General features: G+C 70.1%; 3 protein-coding genes across 4 annotated transcripts; 2 read left to right on the top strand and 1 right to left on the bottom strand.

The window, feature by feature from the left end:
* Positions 1–7: 7 nt before the first annotated feature.
* Positions 8–4024, top strand: CNPY2 (canopy FGF signaling regulator 2). Its single transcript, XM_080360448.1, has 6 exons — positions 8–355; positions 617–741; positions 2246–2361; positions 2483–2680; positions 2851–2947; positions 3541–4024. Exons 1-6 carry the CDS (start codon positions 30–32, stop codon positions 3582–3584), a joined length of 906 nt encoding a protein of 301 aa, XP_080216574.1. The 5' UTR covers positions 8–29; the 3' UTR covers positions 3585–4024.
* A 756-nt stretch (positions 4025–4780) lies between these two features.
* CS (citrate synthase) lies at positions 4781–12278 on the top strand. Its single transcript, XM_080360413.1, has 11 exons — positions 4781–4932; positions 7325–7372; positions 7463–7570; positions 7654–7719; positions 8374–8505; positions 8600–8788; positions 8881–9080; positions 10101–10230; positions 10317–10418; positions 10494–10703; positions 11666–12278. Exons 1-11 carry the CDS (start codon positions 4879–4881, stop codon positions 11834–11836), a joined length of 1410 nt encoding a protein of 469 aa, XP_080216539.1. The 5' UTR covers positions 4781–4878; the 3' UTR covers positions 11837–12278.
* COQ10A (coenzyme Q10A) lies at positions 12251–15379 on the bottom strand. 2 transcript variants are annotated; one of them, XM_080360414.1, is made up of 5 exons: positions 15246–15379; positions 13802–13921; positions 13519–13711; positions 13343–13444; positions 12251–13243 (listed from the first exon to the last, which is right to left on the bottom strand). In XM_080360414.1, the coding sequence occupies exons 1-5, from the start codon at positions 15323–15325 to the stop codon at positions 13076–13078; spliced, it is 663 nt and encodes a 220-aa protein (XP_080216540.1). In that variant the 5' UTR covers positions 15326–15379; the 3' UTR covers positions 12251–13075. The 2 variants fall into 2 exon arrangements, with proteins under 2 accessions (XP_080216540.1, XP_080216541.1); XM_080360415.1 differs by lacking the exon at positions 13802–13921 and having other exon boundaries at positions 15246–15374.
* Positions 15380–16165: the final 786 nt, after the last annotated feature.

Raw genomic sequence — 16165 nt, 5'->3', positions numbered from 1 at the left:
GCCGCTCCGGGGGCGGGGCCAGGGCGCTCATGGGGGCGGAGCCATGTGAAGCCACGCCCCCGCGGGGCCGAGCGCCACGCGGACCGGGCCCTGGCAGGGCCGGGGCCCTCGGTGCTCGCCGCGGGCTGGCCCGGCTGCTGCCTGCGCACGGGATGGCGCCGTCACGGAATGAGGAGGCGCCCCAACCGGTCTTACCGGCTCAGTCGCTCCGCTTGGCTCGGTCACAGCCTTCCACGAGTTGTTTACCACCTCCGCGGGTCGGGCAGAGGGGCGCGCCGGGACAGGCGGCGCCGAGGGCAGCGCCCGGGCGGCCGGCCGTGCCGGGGGGCGGCGGAGCGGGCCGGAGCGCGGCGCGGTGCGGGGCTCGAGCGGGGGCTCCGGGGGCGAGCGCCGCCCTGGGCCGGACGGGGATCCAAAGGGGGCTCGGGCTCCGTTCTACAGGGGAGGGAGCTCTATAGGGGCCGCCAGACTCAGCCTCGGAGAGCAGGGAGGTCCCTGCGGTGTCCAGGGGTCGGAGGGGACCGAGGCGGGGGCACCGGGGCGGGGTCTGTACGGGACGGGCGTCCCGGGGGCCGGGACACGGGCTGTGGGGACACGGAGCCGCCCGTATCCGCAGGTCGTGCAGCAGCGGAGCCGTGAGGATGAGGGGCCCGATCCCGCCGGTGCTCAGCTTGGTCGTGGCCCTGGGAGCGTTGCTGCCCGCGGCCGCTGCCCGCCGGAGCCAGGACCTGCACTGCGGAGGTGCGGCGGGACCGGGCGGGACGGGACCGTCGGGATGGGACGGGACGGTGGGGACAGGATGGGACGGGACGGTTGGGATGAGATGGGACAGAACGGGACAGCGGAGACAATGGGACAGGACAGTTGGGATGAGATGGGACAGGACGAGATGGGACAGGACAGGATGGGACAGGATGGTGGGGACGAGATGGGACGGGTCGGTTGGGATGAGATAGGACGGGTCGGTTGGGATGAGATGGGACGGGACGGGACAGCAGAGACAATGGGACAGGACAGTTGGGATGAGATGGGACAGGACAGGATGGGACAGGATCGGGCAGGATGGTGGGGACGAGATGGGACGGGACGGTTGGGATGAGATGGGACAAAACAGGACAGCGGAGACAATGGGACAGGACAGTTGGGATGAGATGGGACAGGACAGGATGGTGGGGATGAGATGGGATGGGTTGGGATGGGACAGGATCAGGCAGGATGGTGGGGACGAGATGGGATGGGACAGTGGAGACAGAATGGGACAGGACGGTGGGGACAAGATAGGACAGGTTGGAATGGGACAGAGGAGACGGGGACAGGACAGTCGGGACGAGATGGGACGGGACAGGATGGCAGGGATGGGACAGGATGGTGGGGATGAGATGGGATGGGACAGGATGGTGGGGATGAGCTGGGATGGGTCGGGATGGGACAGGATCGGGCAGGATGGTGGGGACGAGATGGGACAGGACAGTGGGGACAAGATGGGACAGGTTGGGATGGGACAGCGGAGACAGAAGGGGACAGGACAGTCGGGACGAGATGGGATGGGACAGGATGGCAGGGATGGGACAGGACGGTGGGGATGAGATGGGACAGGACGGGGCAGCAGAGACAGAATGAGACAAGACAGCGGGGATGAGCTGGGATGGGACAGGATGGTGGGGACAGGACAGTTGGGATGAGCTGGGATGGGACAGGATGGCGGGAATGGGACAAGACAGTGGGGATGAGATGGGACGGGACAGGATGGTGGGGACAGGACAGGATGGCGGAGATGAGCTGGGATGGGACAAGACAGTGGGGATGAGCTGGGATGGGACAGGATGGCAGGGATGTGACAGGACAGTGGGGGTGAGATGCAACAGGACAGGACGGCAGAGACAGAATGGGACAAGACAGTGGGGATGAGATGGGACGGGACAGGATGGTGGGGACAGGACAGGACAGTCGGGACAAACTGGAATGGGACAGGACGGTGGGGATGAGCTGGGATGGGACAGAATGGTGGGGACAGGACAGGACAGTTGGGACGAACTGGAATGGGACAGGACGATGGGGACAGGACAGGACGGTGGGGACAAGATAGGACAGGATGGTTGGGACGAGCTGGGATGGGACAGGACAGTGGGGACGAGCCGGGGCTGCCACTGGGACCCACTTGTCCGGTGGCCGTTGCTGCCCGCGCTGCGCGGGGACAGACAGACGCTGCCGAAGGGTCGGCGGAGCTGACGCTGTGTCCCCGCAGCGTGCCGGGCGCTGGTGGACGAGCTGGAGTGGGAGATCGCCCAGGTCGACCCCAGGAAAACCATCCAGATGGGCTCGTTCCGCATCAACCCCGACGGCAGCCAGTCGGTCGTGGAGGTGAGAGTCTGTCCCTCGGCACAGCCCCGGGTGCACGTGGGGGTGTCAGAGCCTTTCCCAGCCCCCCAGGGGACAGGTGCCAGCCCGGTGTCCCTGTCACAGCCCTGCTGACGTCCCGCAGGTGCCCTACGCCCGCTCGGAGGCTCATCTGACGGAGCTGCTGGAGCGGGTGTGCGAGAAGATGAAGGAATACGGGGAGAAAGTGGATCCAGCCACGCACCGCAAGAGCTACGTGCGGGTCATCTCTCACGACGGGACCAAGATGGACCTTTCCGGGGTCAAAATTGATGGCGATGTGGCCTCCAGCCTGAAGTTCGCGGTGCGCACGGGGCTGCGGCTCGGTGGAGGTTTTGGGTGGCGGGACCCCCAGTCCTTCCCGCGGCTGGTGTGGCGGGGGCTGCTCCTGGGCTGGGGGAAGCTCGGGGCTCCCCCAATGCTGTCGGTGTCCCCCGTCCCCGTGCTGGTGACCCCGGGCGGTTCCCATTGCAGTGCGAGAGCATCGCCGAGGAGTACGAGGACGAGCTGATCGAGTTCCTGTCGCACGAGGCCGACAACGTCAAGGACCGGCTGTGCAGCAAGCGGACGGGTGAGCGGCGCCGGGACGTGCCGGGGGGGCTCCCTCGGGTCGCAGAGTCCTCCCCAAACCCCGATATTCCCGCATAGCAGCCCCTCCGCCAACTCGGCGCCGGGACCCCGCCGTGGTTTTGGGTGCCGTGCCCAGGCCTGGGGCTGTGCCAGGGCAGCTGCTGTGCCGGCTGCTCCGCACCCGGCTCCCGGCGCAGCCACGGCCAAGCGCCCGCCCCGCCGCCCCCCCCGCCGGGCTATTTCCAGCTCACAAACACCCGGGTCAGGGTACGGCGCGACCTTTGCGCTTCCCGTTAACGAGCGCGGCCCCGGTTTGTTACCTGTGCCGCGGGGATGGACCAGGGTGGGTCTCTCTGGAGCTGGCACGGGCTGCGGGGGACACGCGCCTACCCCGGGGGGTCCCGCGGTGCTGCTGCCTTCGCCAAACAGCCGCGATTGTCGTTGGCGCCGGGACAGCGCAGGTGTCCCTGGTCCGGGTGTCCCCGGCACAGGTGTTGCACCCAGCCCTGTGTGTGGCAGAGGGGGGACATGTCATCGGGGGGGGGTCCCAGGGGCTCTGCCACATCCTGATGGCACCGTCCTTTGTCACCGCAGACCTGTGCGACCACGCGCTCCACATCCCGCACGACGAGCTGTGACGCGGAACGGCCGTGGCTGCCACCGGAGGGTGGTGACGACCCCGCGGCCTCACGGGACCAGGACGGTGCCGCGCTCTGTCCGGATGTCCCCTACCTCTTGCTCTGCCTTGTCCTGCTGTCCCCGCCGGGACGGGCAGACGTGCCGGGGAGGACGGTGGGTCCGGAGCCGGTGCAGCCGCCGCCTCCCCTGCCCGGTGCTCTGAGCCTATTTATTCACCGTCCATCCGCGGTGTTGGGGACACCGGGACACCCGCCCTGCTCCCCAGGACATTCCAGCGGCCGCGCTGCCACCCAGGGACCTTCCTGTGCCGCTGCCAGGGGACACGCGGGGGACACAGGGACAGGGTGTTCAGGTGCGCGGGGCCAGTTTTGGGACCCCCTCCCTGGTTCAGGCAATAAAGAGGCTGCGCGGCGGCTGAGCCGCGGGGCCACCCAGGGCAGCGCTGGCTCCTGTGGGGACGGGGACAAGGGACGCGGGTGGTGGGGACACTCTGGTGACAGCCCCGTGTGTCCCCACGTGTCCCTGTGGTGCCTCTGGTGACTCATGTCCCCATCAGCCCATGGCCCCGTGTCACCCGGCGCTGCCGCCACGGGAACAGCGGGGGGTCCGGACCTGCCTGGCGCTGGTGCCACCGCCTGTCCCTGGTGCCACCGCCTGTCCTGGTGCCACCGCCTGTCCCGGCGCTGGGGTCACCGGGTCAATGCCCTGGGGTCACTCGCGGTCAGGCCCCGCCCCCTGCCCCAGGCCGCTGACGTCACCATGTAGCCATGGCAATGTCACTGGGTGACCCTGAGCCCGCGGTGGCTGAGCCGGGGATGACGTCACACCTCCGGGTGACCTCATAGCGCGTGGCCACGCGCTTGGTGACATCACAGGGCTGCCCCGCGCCACAGCCGAGCGGCACCGAAGCACCGATGCGCCCGGGAGGATGACGCAGCGGCATGACGTCAAGTACGACGGGGAGTGACGTCACGAGAAGGGGCGGGGCGCCGCCTCACCCCACCCTAAGCCACGATCAGGCGAACGCGGCGGCCACCTATAGCCCGGCCCCCTCCCCGCCTCTTTTGCCTAGCCCCGCCCCTCGGCGCGCAGCGCGGCCAATGGCGAGCGGCTCGTCCCCGAGGGGGCGGAGAGAGGGGCGGGATTATGCTAATAAGCAGCGAGGCGCCGCGCCCCGCCCCGCCCGCCGCGCTGAGGACCCCCGGCCGCCGCCGCCGCCGCCGCCGCTCGCTCCGGCCCCGCGCCCGTTCCCGCCCGTTCCCGGTCCCGCTCCCGCCCGGCCCCGCCGCCGCCATGACGCTCCTCGCCGCCAGCAGCCGGGCGGCCGCGCGCCTCCGCGGGCCCAAGGTGAGGGCGCCCGCCCCAGCCCTGCCGCGCCTTAAAGGGGCGACGCCGCGAGGGGGGGCAACTTCTTAAAGGGGCGACGCAGGGCGGGGGGGGGGGGGGAACGGGGGGGGCGCTGCCTTAAAGGAGCCGCGTACCGGCGGGAAAGGGGCGCGGGGCCGCGCGCTGCAGCTGCAGCACGTGCTGGGCACCGGCGCCGGCAGCGGCCGGAACGAGCGGCGAGGCGGGGGGGCCGCGTCCCCGCCCTGGGCCTGGGGGAGCCGAGGGGGGGTCACCATGGGGGCACCGTGGGGGGGCTCCGGGCTCATTGCTGCAAACGCCCCCCCCGGGGGTCCCAGCGCTGTTGCCGCCCGCACCGGGGGCTGCGCTGCAGCGCTGAGCCCGCGGGGGCCCCACGGCCGCCCCGGGGGTTCCCGCCGTGCGGCGCCGGGACTGGGGGGGCGGGGGTCCCTTCCCGGTGTTGCAAAGGGCAGCGCGGTCACGGCGAGTCCCGTCCCCCCCGAACCGGCCCGGCGGGTCGAGGTGCCTCGGGGTGGGGGGTGAGGGGGGGTGTCGAGCACCGAGGCGGCCCCGGGGCCCCCCCACCCGTTTGCCTTGGCCGCGGCCCCGGTGTTTCGTAACCGCCGCTGCAGCGTCTTTATTGACCGGGCGTTATTTTGGGAGCCGGGGCCCGGCCCGGTGTGTTGTGCTGCCCCACTTGGCCCCGCTGCCCGGGGTTGGGGCGGAGGGGGGGGTCACACCCCGATCCCGACCCTTCCGCTCCCCGCCCCCCCCGGCTCCCGCACCCGCTGCCCGGGGTCTCCCGCACCCCGACCCTCTGCGGGTCCCGTTGTGCTCCAGCGCCGTCACCCAGCGCTCGGTGTCACCGGCAACACGTGTGACCTTGAGCCTTCATGACAGCCCGAGCGGGGTGCGGAGGGGGCCCCGCGGCAGCCGCCTTGACCTTGGGCCGCCGCCTCCATTGTCCCCACCGGCATTTCCCCTTCCCGGTGCCGCCTGTTGCGGGGACACCGGAGCTCCGGCCGCGCTCGGGGTCCCCCCGGGGGGCTCGGGGACAGGTGTTCCCTGCGGCTCCGTGTCCCCCCCGGGCAGCCAGTGGAAAAAACGAGTCATGTTCCGCCTGTGCCGCAGGCGCCGCCGCAGCTCCGCACCGGGGGGGCGCCCCCAGCGCCGCTTCCCCGTCCCGGTGGCTGTGAGCGGGTTGGGGTGCCGGTGAGCCCGGTGTCCCAGTGCCCGGTGTTGCCGTCACTGGGGTGTTCCCGGCCGCCGGAGTCCCCACGCGCGGGCGAGGAACAAAGATCGGCTTCCCCGGCGCAGGAAAACCGCAGCGCTGCGGCCTGGCACGGCTCTGGCGCGGCTCTGGCGCGGCTCTGGCGCGGCTGTGCCGGCGCTCGGTGGAGTGGGAAGGGAAGGGAAGCGTTGGTCTCTCGCTCGGGTCCGGGTCGTGCGTGACGCGAATCAGCTTCGGCCCCGGCTCGCCCGGTTTATCCGGCACGCGTGGGCGAGGGAAACGGCACCGGATCAACCAGGCGCGGCGTCCTGGTGAGACAGGATCTCACCGGAGTCGCGGGGCGGCTGCTGCTGCAGGAGCTGCGAACGTTCAGGGGGGGCAGGGATGGTCTTGGGGGGCTCCGTGGTGCTGGGGATGCTCTGGGGAGCTCTAGGGGGGCCGGGGATGCTCTGGGGAGCTCTAGGGGATCTAGGGATACTCTAGGGGGACCAGGGATGCTCTGGGGGGCCAGGGATGTTCTGGGGAGCTCTAGGGGGGCCAGGGATGCTCTGGGGAGCTCTAGGGGGCCCAGGGATGCTCTGGGGGGCCAGGGATGCTCTGGGGGGCTCTAGGGGGGCCAGGGATGCTCTGGGGAGCTCTAGGGGGGCCAGGGATGCTCTGAGGGTCCAGGGATGCTCTGGGGAGCTCTAGGGGGCCCAGGGATGCTCTAGGGGGTCCAGGGATGTTCTGGGGGCTCTAGGGGGTCCAGGGATGTTCTGGGGAGCTCTAGGGGGGCCAGGGATGCTCTTGGGGGTCCAGGGATGCTCTTTGGGGCTCTAGGGGGGCCAGGGATGCTCTAGGGGAGCCAGGGATGCTCTTTGGGGCTCTAGGGGGGTCAGGGATGCTCTAGGGGGGCCAGGGATGCTCTAGGGGGCCAGGGATGCTCTGGGGAGCTCTAGGGGGCCCAGGGATGCTCCGGGGGCCCAGGGATGCTCTAGGGGGTCCAAGGATGCTCTAGGGGGGTCAGGGATGCTCCATGGAGCTGGAGATGCTGCAGGACTGGGGATGCTCCAGGGCTGGGGGGGGCCACTTCTATGGCTTACCCCACCCCACCCCCCCCAAAACCGGGGCAAGGGGCCACGTGTCCGCGCTCCCCCCATTGAACCCCATGTCTCCCTCCCGCAGAACGCCCCGTGCGTCCTCTTCGCCGCCCGCCACGCCAGCGCCACCACGGTAAGAGCCCCCGCCGCCACCACCCTGCGCGGTGCCGGGTGCCCCCCCCCCAAAACCGCCGGGTCTCACAGCTCCCTCCCCTGTCCCCAGAACCTGAAGGACGTCCTGGCCACCCTGATCCCCAAGGAGCAGGCGAAGATCAAGAACTTCAGGCAGCAGCACGGCAACACGACCATCGGGCAGATCACGGTGGACATGGTGAGTTGGGGGGGGGGACACCGCCACGTCCCCGCCATACCGGGCGTCACCGCGCCGCCACCCGTAACCGCGTCCTCCCGCAGGTGTACGGCGGGATGAGGGGCATGAAGGGGCTGGTGTATGAGACCTCGGTGCTGGATCCCGATGAGGTAGGGACCGATCCTGCCCTGCCGCGGCACCACCTGCCGGGTGATGCCGCAGTGGGTGACGCTCGCGCCGGGTGATGCCGCGGCACCCGCCGGGTGATGCCGCAGTGGGTGACGCTTGCGCCGGGTGATGCCGCGGCACCCGCCGGGTGATGCCGCGGTGGGTGACGCTCGCGCCGGGTGATGCCGCGGCACCTACCGGGTGATGCCACAGTGGGTGACACTTGCACCGGGTGATGCCGCGGCACCCGCCGGGTGATGCCGCGGTGGGTGACGCTCCCGCTGGGTGATGCCGTGGCGGGTGACGCTCGCGCCGGGTGATGCCACGGCACCCGCTGGGTGATGCCGCAGCGGGTGACCGCAGCGGGTGACGCTTGCACCGGGTGATGCCGTGGCACCCGCCGGGTGATGCCGCAGCGGGTGACGCTCGCGCCGGGTGATGCCGTGGCACCCGCTGGGTGATGCCGCAGCGGGTGACGCTTGCACCGGGTGATGCTGCGGCACCCGCCGGGTGATGCCGCAGCGGGTGACGCTTGCACCGGGTAATGCTGCGGCACCCGCCGGGTGATGCCGCAGCGGGTGACGCTCGCGCCGGATGATGCCGCGGCACCCGCCGGGTGATGCCGCGGCGGGTGACGCTCACACCACATTCCCCAGGGGATCCGCTTCCGCGGGTACAGCATCCCCGAGTGCCAGAAGCTGCTGCCCAAAGCCGCGGGGGGAGAGGAGCCGCTGCCCGAGGGGCTCTTCTGGCTGCTGGTGACGGGTGAGATGCCCACCCAGGAGCAGGTAACACCCGTGGGGGCGACACGGGGCGGGGGGGCTGCTGGTTCTCAGCACCGTGGCTCAGCACCCCCCCCCCCGTGTCCGTTTTCCCACCAAGGTGACGTGGCTGTCGCGGGAATGGGCTCGTCGCGCGGCGCTGCCCTCGCACGTGGTGACCATGCTGGACAACTTCCCCACCAACCTGCACCCCATGTCGCAGCTCAGCGCCGCCATCACCGCGCTCAACAGCGAGAGCAAGTTCGCTCGCGCCTACGCCGAGGGGATCCACCGCGTTAAGTACTGGGAGGTATGGGGGGGATTAGGTGGGTTTTGGGGTGGGGTTTGGGTGCTGGAGGGGTCGGGGGGTGCGGTGGCCCCGTCTCACCCTGCTCGCCGCAGTTTGTGTATGAAGACGCCATGGACCTGATCGCCAAACTGCCGTGCGTGGCCGCCAAGATCTACCGCAACCTGTACCGCGAGGGCAGCAGCATCGGCGCCATCGACCCCAACCTCGACTGGTCGCACAACTTCACCAACATGCTGGGCTACAGCGACCCCCAGTTCATCGAGCTGATGCGGCTCTACCTCACCATCCACAGGTTGGGGGGACAGGGACGTCCCTGCGCTGCTCTAGGGGTGTCACCAAGCGTGGGGAGCGGGGCAGGGAATGTGATAGTCCCCGATGCTATAGGGGTGGTTTTGGGGGCCCTCGGTGGGGACAGGGACGTCCCTGCGCTGCTCTGGGGGTGTCACCAAGCGTGGGGACCGGGGCAGGGAGTGTGATGGTCCCCGATGCTATAGGGGTGTATGGGTGGTTTTGGGGGCCCTCGGTGGGGACAGGGACGTCCCTGCGCTGCTCTAGGGGTGTCACCAAGCGTGGGGACCGGGGCAGGAAATGTGACGGTCCACAAATGCTATAGGGGTGGTTTTGGGGACAGGGACGTCCCTGCGCTGGTCCCACCAAGCGTGGGGACCAGGGCAGGGAATGTGATAGTCCCCGAGTGCTATAGGGGTGGTTTTGGGGGCCCTCGGTGGGGACAGGGACGTCCCTGCGCTGCTCTGGGGGTGTCACCAAGCGTGGGGACCAGGGCAGGGAATGTGATAGTCCCCGATGCTATAGGAGTGGTTTTGGGGGCCCTTGGTGGGGACAGGGACGTCCCTGCGCTGCTCTGGGGGTGTCACCAAGCGTGGGGACCGGGGCAGGGAGTGTGATGGTCCCCGATGCTATAGGGGTGTATGGGTGGTTTTGGGGGCCCTCGGTGGGGACAGGGACGTCCCTGCGCTGCTCTAGGGGTGTCACCAAGCGTGGGGACTGGGGCAGGGAATGTGATGGTCCCCGATGCTATAGGGGTCGTTTTGGGGGCCCTCGGTGGGGACAGGAATGTCCCTGCGCTGCTCCCACCAAGCATGGGGACCAGGGCAGGGAATGTCAGTCCCCGAATGCTATAGGGTGGTTTTGGGGACCTTTGGTGGGGACAGGGATGTCCCTGCGCTGCCCCCACCAAGCATGGGGACCAGGGCAGGGAGTGCGATGATCTCCGATGCTATAGCGGTGTATGGGTGGTTTTGGGCGCCCTCAGTGGGGCCAGGGGTGTCCTGACCCCCCCGTGTCCCCGCAGTGACCACGAAGGGGGCAACGTCAGCGCCCACACCAGCCACCTGGTCGGCAGCGCCCTGTCCGACCCGTATCTCGCCTTCGCCGCCGCAATGAACGGGCTGGCCGGGCCCCTGCACGGCCTCGCCAACCAGGTGGGCGCCTCGTCCGTCCCTCCATCCGTCCCTCTGTCCGTCCCTCCATCCCGCCCTCACCCCCCCCCCCCGGCTTTGCCCCGCAGGAGGTGCTGCTCTGGTTGACCAACCTGCAGAAGGAGCTGGGCGGGGAGGTGTCGGATGAGAAGCTGCGGGATTTCATCTGGAACACGCTCAACTCGGGCCGAGTGAGTCCCGTCCACCCCGGGGGGGGTTTCCCGTGGCCGCGCCGCTGCTCTGACCCCCCCGCTTTGGTTGCGTAGGTGGTGCCGGGCTACGGGCACGCGGTGCTGCGCAAGACGGACCCGCGGTACAGCTGCCAGCGCGAGTTCGCCCTCAAGCACCTGCCCCAGGACCCCATGTTCAAGTTGGTGGCGCAGCTCTACAAAATCGTCCCCAACGTGCTGCTGGAGCAGGGAAAGGCCAAGAACCCCTGGCCCAACGTGGACGCGCACAGCGGGGTCCTGCTGCAGGTGAGCCGGGGGGTGGGGGTCCTGGGGACAGCAGGGTGACCATGAGCCAGCACTGGCCCTTGTGGCCAGGAAGCCAATGGGACCTGGGGTGGGTTAGAAGGGGGGGCAGTAGGTCAGAGAGGTTCTCCTGCCCCTCTGCTCTGCCCTCGGAAAAAGGGTTTAGTTCAGATATTGTCAGGATATACTTGGGGAACATATATATATATGTATATAATATACACAGCCATAGCACCCTGAGAATGCCTGATCTGGGAAGCTAAGCAGGGTCGGGCCCGGTCAGTACTTGGATGGGAGACCAGGTGGGAATCCCGGGTGCTGTGGGCTGAGCCAGCACTGGGCCCTTGTGGCCAGGAAGCCAATGGGACCTGGGGGGGTTAGAAGGGGGGGTCAGTAGGTCAGAGAGGTTCTCCTGCCCCTCTGCTCTGCCCTGGGGAGACCACACCTGGAATCTTGTGTCCAGTTGTGGCCCCTCAGCTCCAGCAGGACAGGGAACTGCTGCAGAGAGTCCAGCGCAGCCACCAAGATGCTGGAGGGAGTGGAGCATCTCCCGTGTGAGGAAAGGCTGAGGGAGCTGGGGCTCTGGAGCTGGACAAGAGGACACTGAGGGGGGACTCATTGCTGGGGATCAAGATGGAAAGGGGCAGTGTCAGGAGGATGGAGCCAGGCTCTGCTGGTGACAACCAGGGACAGGACAAGGGGCAATGGGTGCAAACTGGAACACAGGAGGTTCCACTTAAATCTGAGAAGAAACTTGTTGGTGGTGAGGGTGGCAGAGCCTGAACAGGCTGCCCAGGGGGGTTGTGGAGTCTCCTTCTCTGCAGACATTCCAACCCGCCTGGTTCCTGTGTAACCTCATCTGGGTGTTCCTGCTCCATGGGGGGGTTGCGCTGGATGAGCGTTGAGGTCCCTTGGGGTGATCGGGGGGTTGTGGAGCCCCCCCTGACCCCCCCCGTTCCCCGCAGTACTACGGGCTGAAGGAGATGAACTACTACACGGTGCTGTTCGGGGTGTCGCGGGCGCTGGGTGTCCTGGCGCAGCTGATCTGGAGCCGGGCGCTGGGCTTCCCCCTGGAGCGCCCCAAGTCCATGAGCACCCCCGGCCTCATGCAGCTGGTGGGCTACAAATCCGGGTAAAGAAGGGACGGGGTGGGGGGGCCACGCTTCCCCCTCCCCACGCCGGGAACGCTGCGGCCCCCCCCACCCCGCAACCCCGGACCCGCTCCGGTGCTGAACCCCATCTAGGGCTCCTCTGCCCTCCCTGGCTAAGGGGGGGCTCCCCGCACCCCCAGCAGCACCACGCACACTGGGAGCCCCCCCAGGCTCCCCCATTGCTGGGTTAGGGGGGGCCTCTCCACCGCCCCCCTCCTCCTCACCCCAAGAGGGTTCAGCGCAGCCCCAGGTCCGGGCCCCCCAGCAGGGACTCGATACACTCCTCCCCGCCCCCCCCCGTGTTTGTGTGACCCCCCCTCCCCCCCCAAACCGGAGCTGGGCCCCCCCGGCCCCGGCCCCTCGCAGGGATTGGGCACTTCTGTACAAACAACGAGAAAATGCAAAATAAATGTTTTTATTAACAAAGGCGGAGCGGCCACCCCCCCCCCAACCCCCCCATTCCCGACCCTGGGGGGGGTCAGGACCCTGGCTCTGGCATTGCGGGGGGGTCAGGGGATGGTGCCCCCCCTGGGCTGCCACTCTAGTGTCTCTGGTGGCACAGGGACCAGCCTGGGTTGGGGGGGTCTCAGTGCACAGCCCCCCCACCCCAGTCACTGAATGAGCCCGTGGAAAACGCTCCTTATGGGCCGGGGGGGGGCTGGTGGCTCAGGGGCACCCTCTGCCCCGCCCCCCGTGGGTGTTCAGAGCCCCCACGTCCCCCCACTCGTGAGCTGGGGCTGAGGAACAACGGGGGTGTCGGGAAGGGAAGGGGAGGGGGGACAGCGGGGCCACCCTGGTCCCTGAGGGGGGGGGTTTGGGGGTGATGGGGGGGGCGGGGGGGTCAGCGCCAGCCACCCCATGACCCCCCCTGTGCGTGTGACTTGTGCAAAGTGTGCAACTTCAAGAGGGCGCTGCCGGGGTCCCCTAATTTTTTGGGGGGGGGGGGGGGGGGCAGTTCCGCTCCCATTGGGCCCCCCCCCCCAGTAACCCCCCCCCTTGCTGAGGGGTAAAAATTAACCAAAAGGGGGGAAAAAAAACAACTCCAAAGAACTAAAACAAGAATTAAAACCAAAATCAGCTCTAGATCAGGGAGTCCAACGCGGCTCCCGCGGCGCCGGGGAGCGAAGGGGCAGCACCGCGCTCAATAAATATCCTCTTTTTTGGGGGGGTGGGGGGGCGCGGAGCCCGGGGACAGTCCGGGGGGGGGGGGGCGCGGAGCCGCCCTCACGTCTGGTGAACCTCGTGGGTCATGAGCTCGCGTGGGATCCGCGTCTCGGGCCCGAAGCTTTTGGCCGCCCGGCGCTCGAAAGCGGCCACCATCTGCTTGACCACCTCGTCGAAGAACACGGTGGCCAACTGGGAGTGCAGCAGCGAGCGGAACTCGAAGGAGATCTGAGCGGGGAGGGAAAACGGACGGCGTGACCCCCCCCCTTACCTCTTAGTGACAGAATCATCCCTCTTGTCCCCCCCGCAACGCGGGGTTTATCTCACCGAGAAATCCACGGTGCTGGTGCGGGGGTACCCGGGGATGCCGGGGCTGAAGCGCCAGTTGGTCTCCAGGTGGTTGAACAAGCGCCCGTCGGTGCAGACGGCCTGGGGGGCAACGTGGGGGTTACGGGGGGGTCCCAGCAAGCATGGGGGTGCCCCCCACATCCCACAGCGCTCACCTTGACGAGGTGCGGGCGGACGAGGGTGACGATGGAGGTGTAGCGCTCCAGCACCGGGGGGAAGCCGACCTCCAGCTGCGCCTTGACGTGGCCGCTGCGCTTGGCCACCACCTCCGACTTCTTGCACCACGGCACGAAGTTCTTGTAGTCCTCCACGTTGGCCACCACGTCGTACATCTCCTGCATGGAGTACCTGGGGAGGGGGGGAAACGATGTGTGTGGGGGGGGATGCAGCGGGTGCTGGGGGTGTTGGACCCCCCCCCCCGGGATCCCCAGCACTCACCCGATGATGCGTCGCTCGGAATATTCCTTGCGCTTGTTGGTGAGGTTGAGGAAGGAGCGGCTGGGTTGGGGTCCCCCCCCGGCGCTGCCCCCCAGCCGCAGCCCGCACAGCCCCGTGTGCCTGGGAGGGGGGGACATGGGCTCAGCGGCACCCCCAGTACCGGTACCGGCACCCCCAGGGATGTCCCAGCGGCACCCCCCGTACCGGCACCCCCAGTAGCCCTGGGGGCGTCTCAGCAGCACCCCCAGTACCGGTACCCCCGGTACCGGTACCGGCACCCCCGGGGATGTCCCAGCGGCACCCCCGGTACCGGCACCCCCAGTACCGGCACCCCCAGGGACGTCCCAGCAGCACCCCCGGTACCGGCACCCCTAGGGATGTCCCAGCAGCACCCCCGGTACCGGCACCAGCACCCCCGAGGACGTCCCAGCAGCACCCCCGGTACCGGCACCCCGGGGATGTCCCAGCAGCACCCCCCGTATCGGTACCGGCACCCCCGGGGATGTCCCAGCGGCACCCCCGGTATCGGTACCGGCACCCCCGGGACGTCCCAGCAGCACCCCTGGTACTGGCACCCCCAGTACCGGCACCCCCGGGGACGTCCCAGCGGCACCCCCGGTACCGGCACCCCCAGTACCGATACCGGCACCCCCGGGGATGTCCCAGCGGCACCCCCGGTACCGGTACCAGCACCCCCGGTACCAGCACCTCCGGTACCGCCACTCCCGGGGCCGTTCCAGCGGCATCCCCAGTACCGATACCGGCACCCCCGGGGACGTCCCAGCGGCACCCCCGGTACCGGTACCAGCACCTCCGGTACCAGCACCAGCACCCCCGGTACCAGCACCCCCGGTACCGGCACCGGCACCCCCGGGGCCGTCCTAGCGGCGCCGCGTTTGCGCAACGCGGAAACCTGACCTTGGGGACACCTGATGCGGAGCGGGGACAACTGCCCGGGACCCCCGGACGGGGCCATTGCGGGGGGGGTCACACACACACACACACGGCTTGTCACCCCCGCCCCGGTGTCACCGCGGGGCGGTGATCGTGACCCCGGTGTCCCAGGGGGCCGCGGGTATTTTTAGCGCGTCCCGGTGCCGCGGTCAGCGCCGGGGACCGGCAGCAAAGCGGGACCGGCAGCGGCTCGGACACCGGGGAGAAGCCGCCGGTACCGGGGCACGGCCGCTCCGGGGCTCCCCCGCTCGGGGGGGGCCTCCCGCGGTGCCTCCGCCGCCCCGTGTCCCCCCGCACGCCCCCCGGTCCCCGGTTCCGCCCCGCTGGGGGTTCCCGAGGCCCGCCCGGCGCCCCCGCTCCCGCTCGTCCCCGCCGTGGCCTCGCCGGTGCCCCCGCGCCCTGTTTGTCGTCCGGCCCCGGTGCCCCCGGTCCCTCCGGTCCCCGCCCCGGTGCCGCCGGCCGGGCCGCCCCGGGCAGCGCGGGCGCTCACCTGGCGGGCGGGGCCGCCGCGGCGCGCAGCCGCTGCCGCGCCCCGAGCTGCAGGGCGGCGCGCAGCCGCCGGGCCGCCATCACCGGGGCCGGGACGCGGCTCCGCTGCCCTCGCACCGGCGCCGCCGTGACCTCTCACCCCGCCCGTGACGTCACCGCGTCGCCATAGAGCCCGTGCGCGTCACTGGCTCGGAGGGGCGGGGCCGGGCGACGCCTCCCGCGCGGGGCACGACGGGAGTTGTAGTCCGGGCCGCGCGGGGGGCGATGGGAGCTGTAGTCCCGCTCGCCGACCCCCCCAGCGCGGTCCCCGTGTCCTTCCCGCCCCGGGACAGCCGGGCGGGAACGGGGCAGAGCGGCCCCGCGGGGCTGCACCGGCCCGGCCGCCTCTCCAAGCAGCGCCCGGTGTGCGGCTGGAGCTGCCGGTGGGCTCCGTCCGGTCACCCCCGTTAGGGACCCCCCGGGGCGGGACCCCCGGCCAACGGCAGCGCCGCACACACGGCGGACACGGCCCCGGCAGCACCCGCCCCCTCTGCCCGCGGCTCGGCCGGGAGCGGCGGGGCTGCCGCGGGTGTCCCGCTCAGGGGCTCCCCGGTGGGTGTTCCGGGGACTGGAGCCGTGCCCGCTCCGTCCGCTCCCCCGGGCGCCCCCGACCCCGCGCGTCCCCCGCTCTGCGCTGCTGTCCGGGCAGGGGCCGCACAAGCGACGCTCCAAGTGCCCCCGCTGGGGCCGCGGGCTCCGCGGGGACCAGGAGCCGCTGGGGAGGGGGCGAAGGGATGCCCCGACCCCCCAGACCGGCCTAGCTCCCGGCAGCGCGTCCCGGGGGTGGGGCGGGGGCTGCCGGGCGGTGCCCTGGTACCGGCTACAGACGCCCCGGTACCGGCTACAGACGCCCCGGGGGGTCCGGTTGCAGCCGCGGGCCGG

Source organism: Nesoenas mayeri (genome assembly GCF_963082525.1).
Source record: "Nesoenas mayeri genome assembly, chromosome: 28".
Lineage (NCBI taxonomy): Eukaryota > Metazoa > Chordata > Aves > Columbiformes > Columbidae > Nesoenas > Nesoenas mayeri.
Note: the sequence above shows the minus strand (reverse complement) of the source record. Positions and strands in the feature narration are given on the sequence as shown.

What these genes read in the sequence shown, in the direction of transcription:
- COQ10A (XM_080360414.1), bottom strand. Translation starts at nt 15,325, where the DNA reads ATGGCGGCCCGGCGGCTGCGCGCCGCCCTGCAGCTCGGGGCGCGGCAG. An exon ending in GCGGCGGCCCCGCCCGCCAG is followed by an intron (nt 13,922 to 15,245) that starts GTGAGCGCCCGC and finishes CCCCCCTCCCAG; the next exon opens with GCACACGGGGCTGTGCGGGC. An exon ending in TCCGAGCGACGCATCATCGG is followed by an intron (nt 13,712 to 13,801) that starts GTGAGTGCTGGG and finishes CCCCCTCCCCAG; the next exon opens with GTACTCCATGCAGGAGATGT.
- CS (XM_080360413.1), top strand. Translation starts at nt 4,879, where the DNA reads ATGACGCTCCTCGCCGCCAGCAGCCGGGCGGCCGCGCGCCTCCGCGGG. An exon ending in CTCTACCTCACCATCCACAG is followed by an intron (nt 9,081 to 10,100) that starts GTTGGGGGGACA and finishes GTGTCCCCGCAG; the next exon opens with TGACCACGAAGGGGGCAACG. An exon ending in ACAGCGGGGTCCTGCTGCAG is followed by an intron (nt 10,704 to 11,665) that starts GTGAGCCGGGGG and finishes CGTTCCCCGCAG; the next exon opens with TACTACGGGCTGAAGGAGAT.
- CNPY2 (XM_080360448.1), top strand. Translation starts at nt 30, where the DNA reads ATGGGGGCGGAGCCATGTGAAGCCACGCCCCCGCGGGGCCGAGCGCCA. An exon ending in CCAGGACCTGCACTGCGGAG is followed by an intron (nt 742 to 2,245) that starts GTGCGGCGGGAC and finishes GTGTCCCCGCAG; the next exon opens with CGTGCCGGGCGCTGGTGGAC. An exon ending in GCAGCCAGTCGGTCGTGGAG is followed by an intron (nt 2,362 to 2,482) that starts GTGAGAGTCTGT and finishes GACGTCCCGCAG; the next exon opens with GTGCCCTACGCCCGCTCGGA.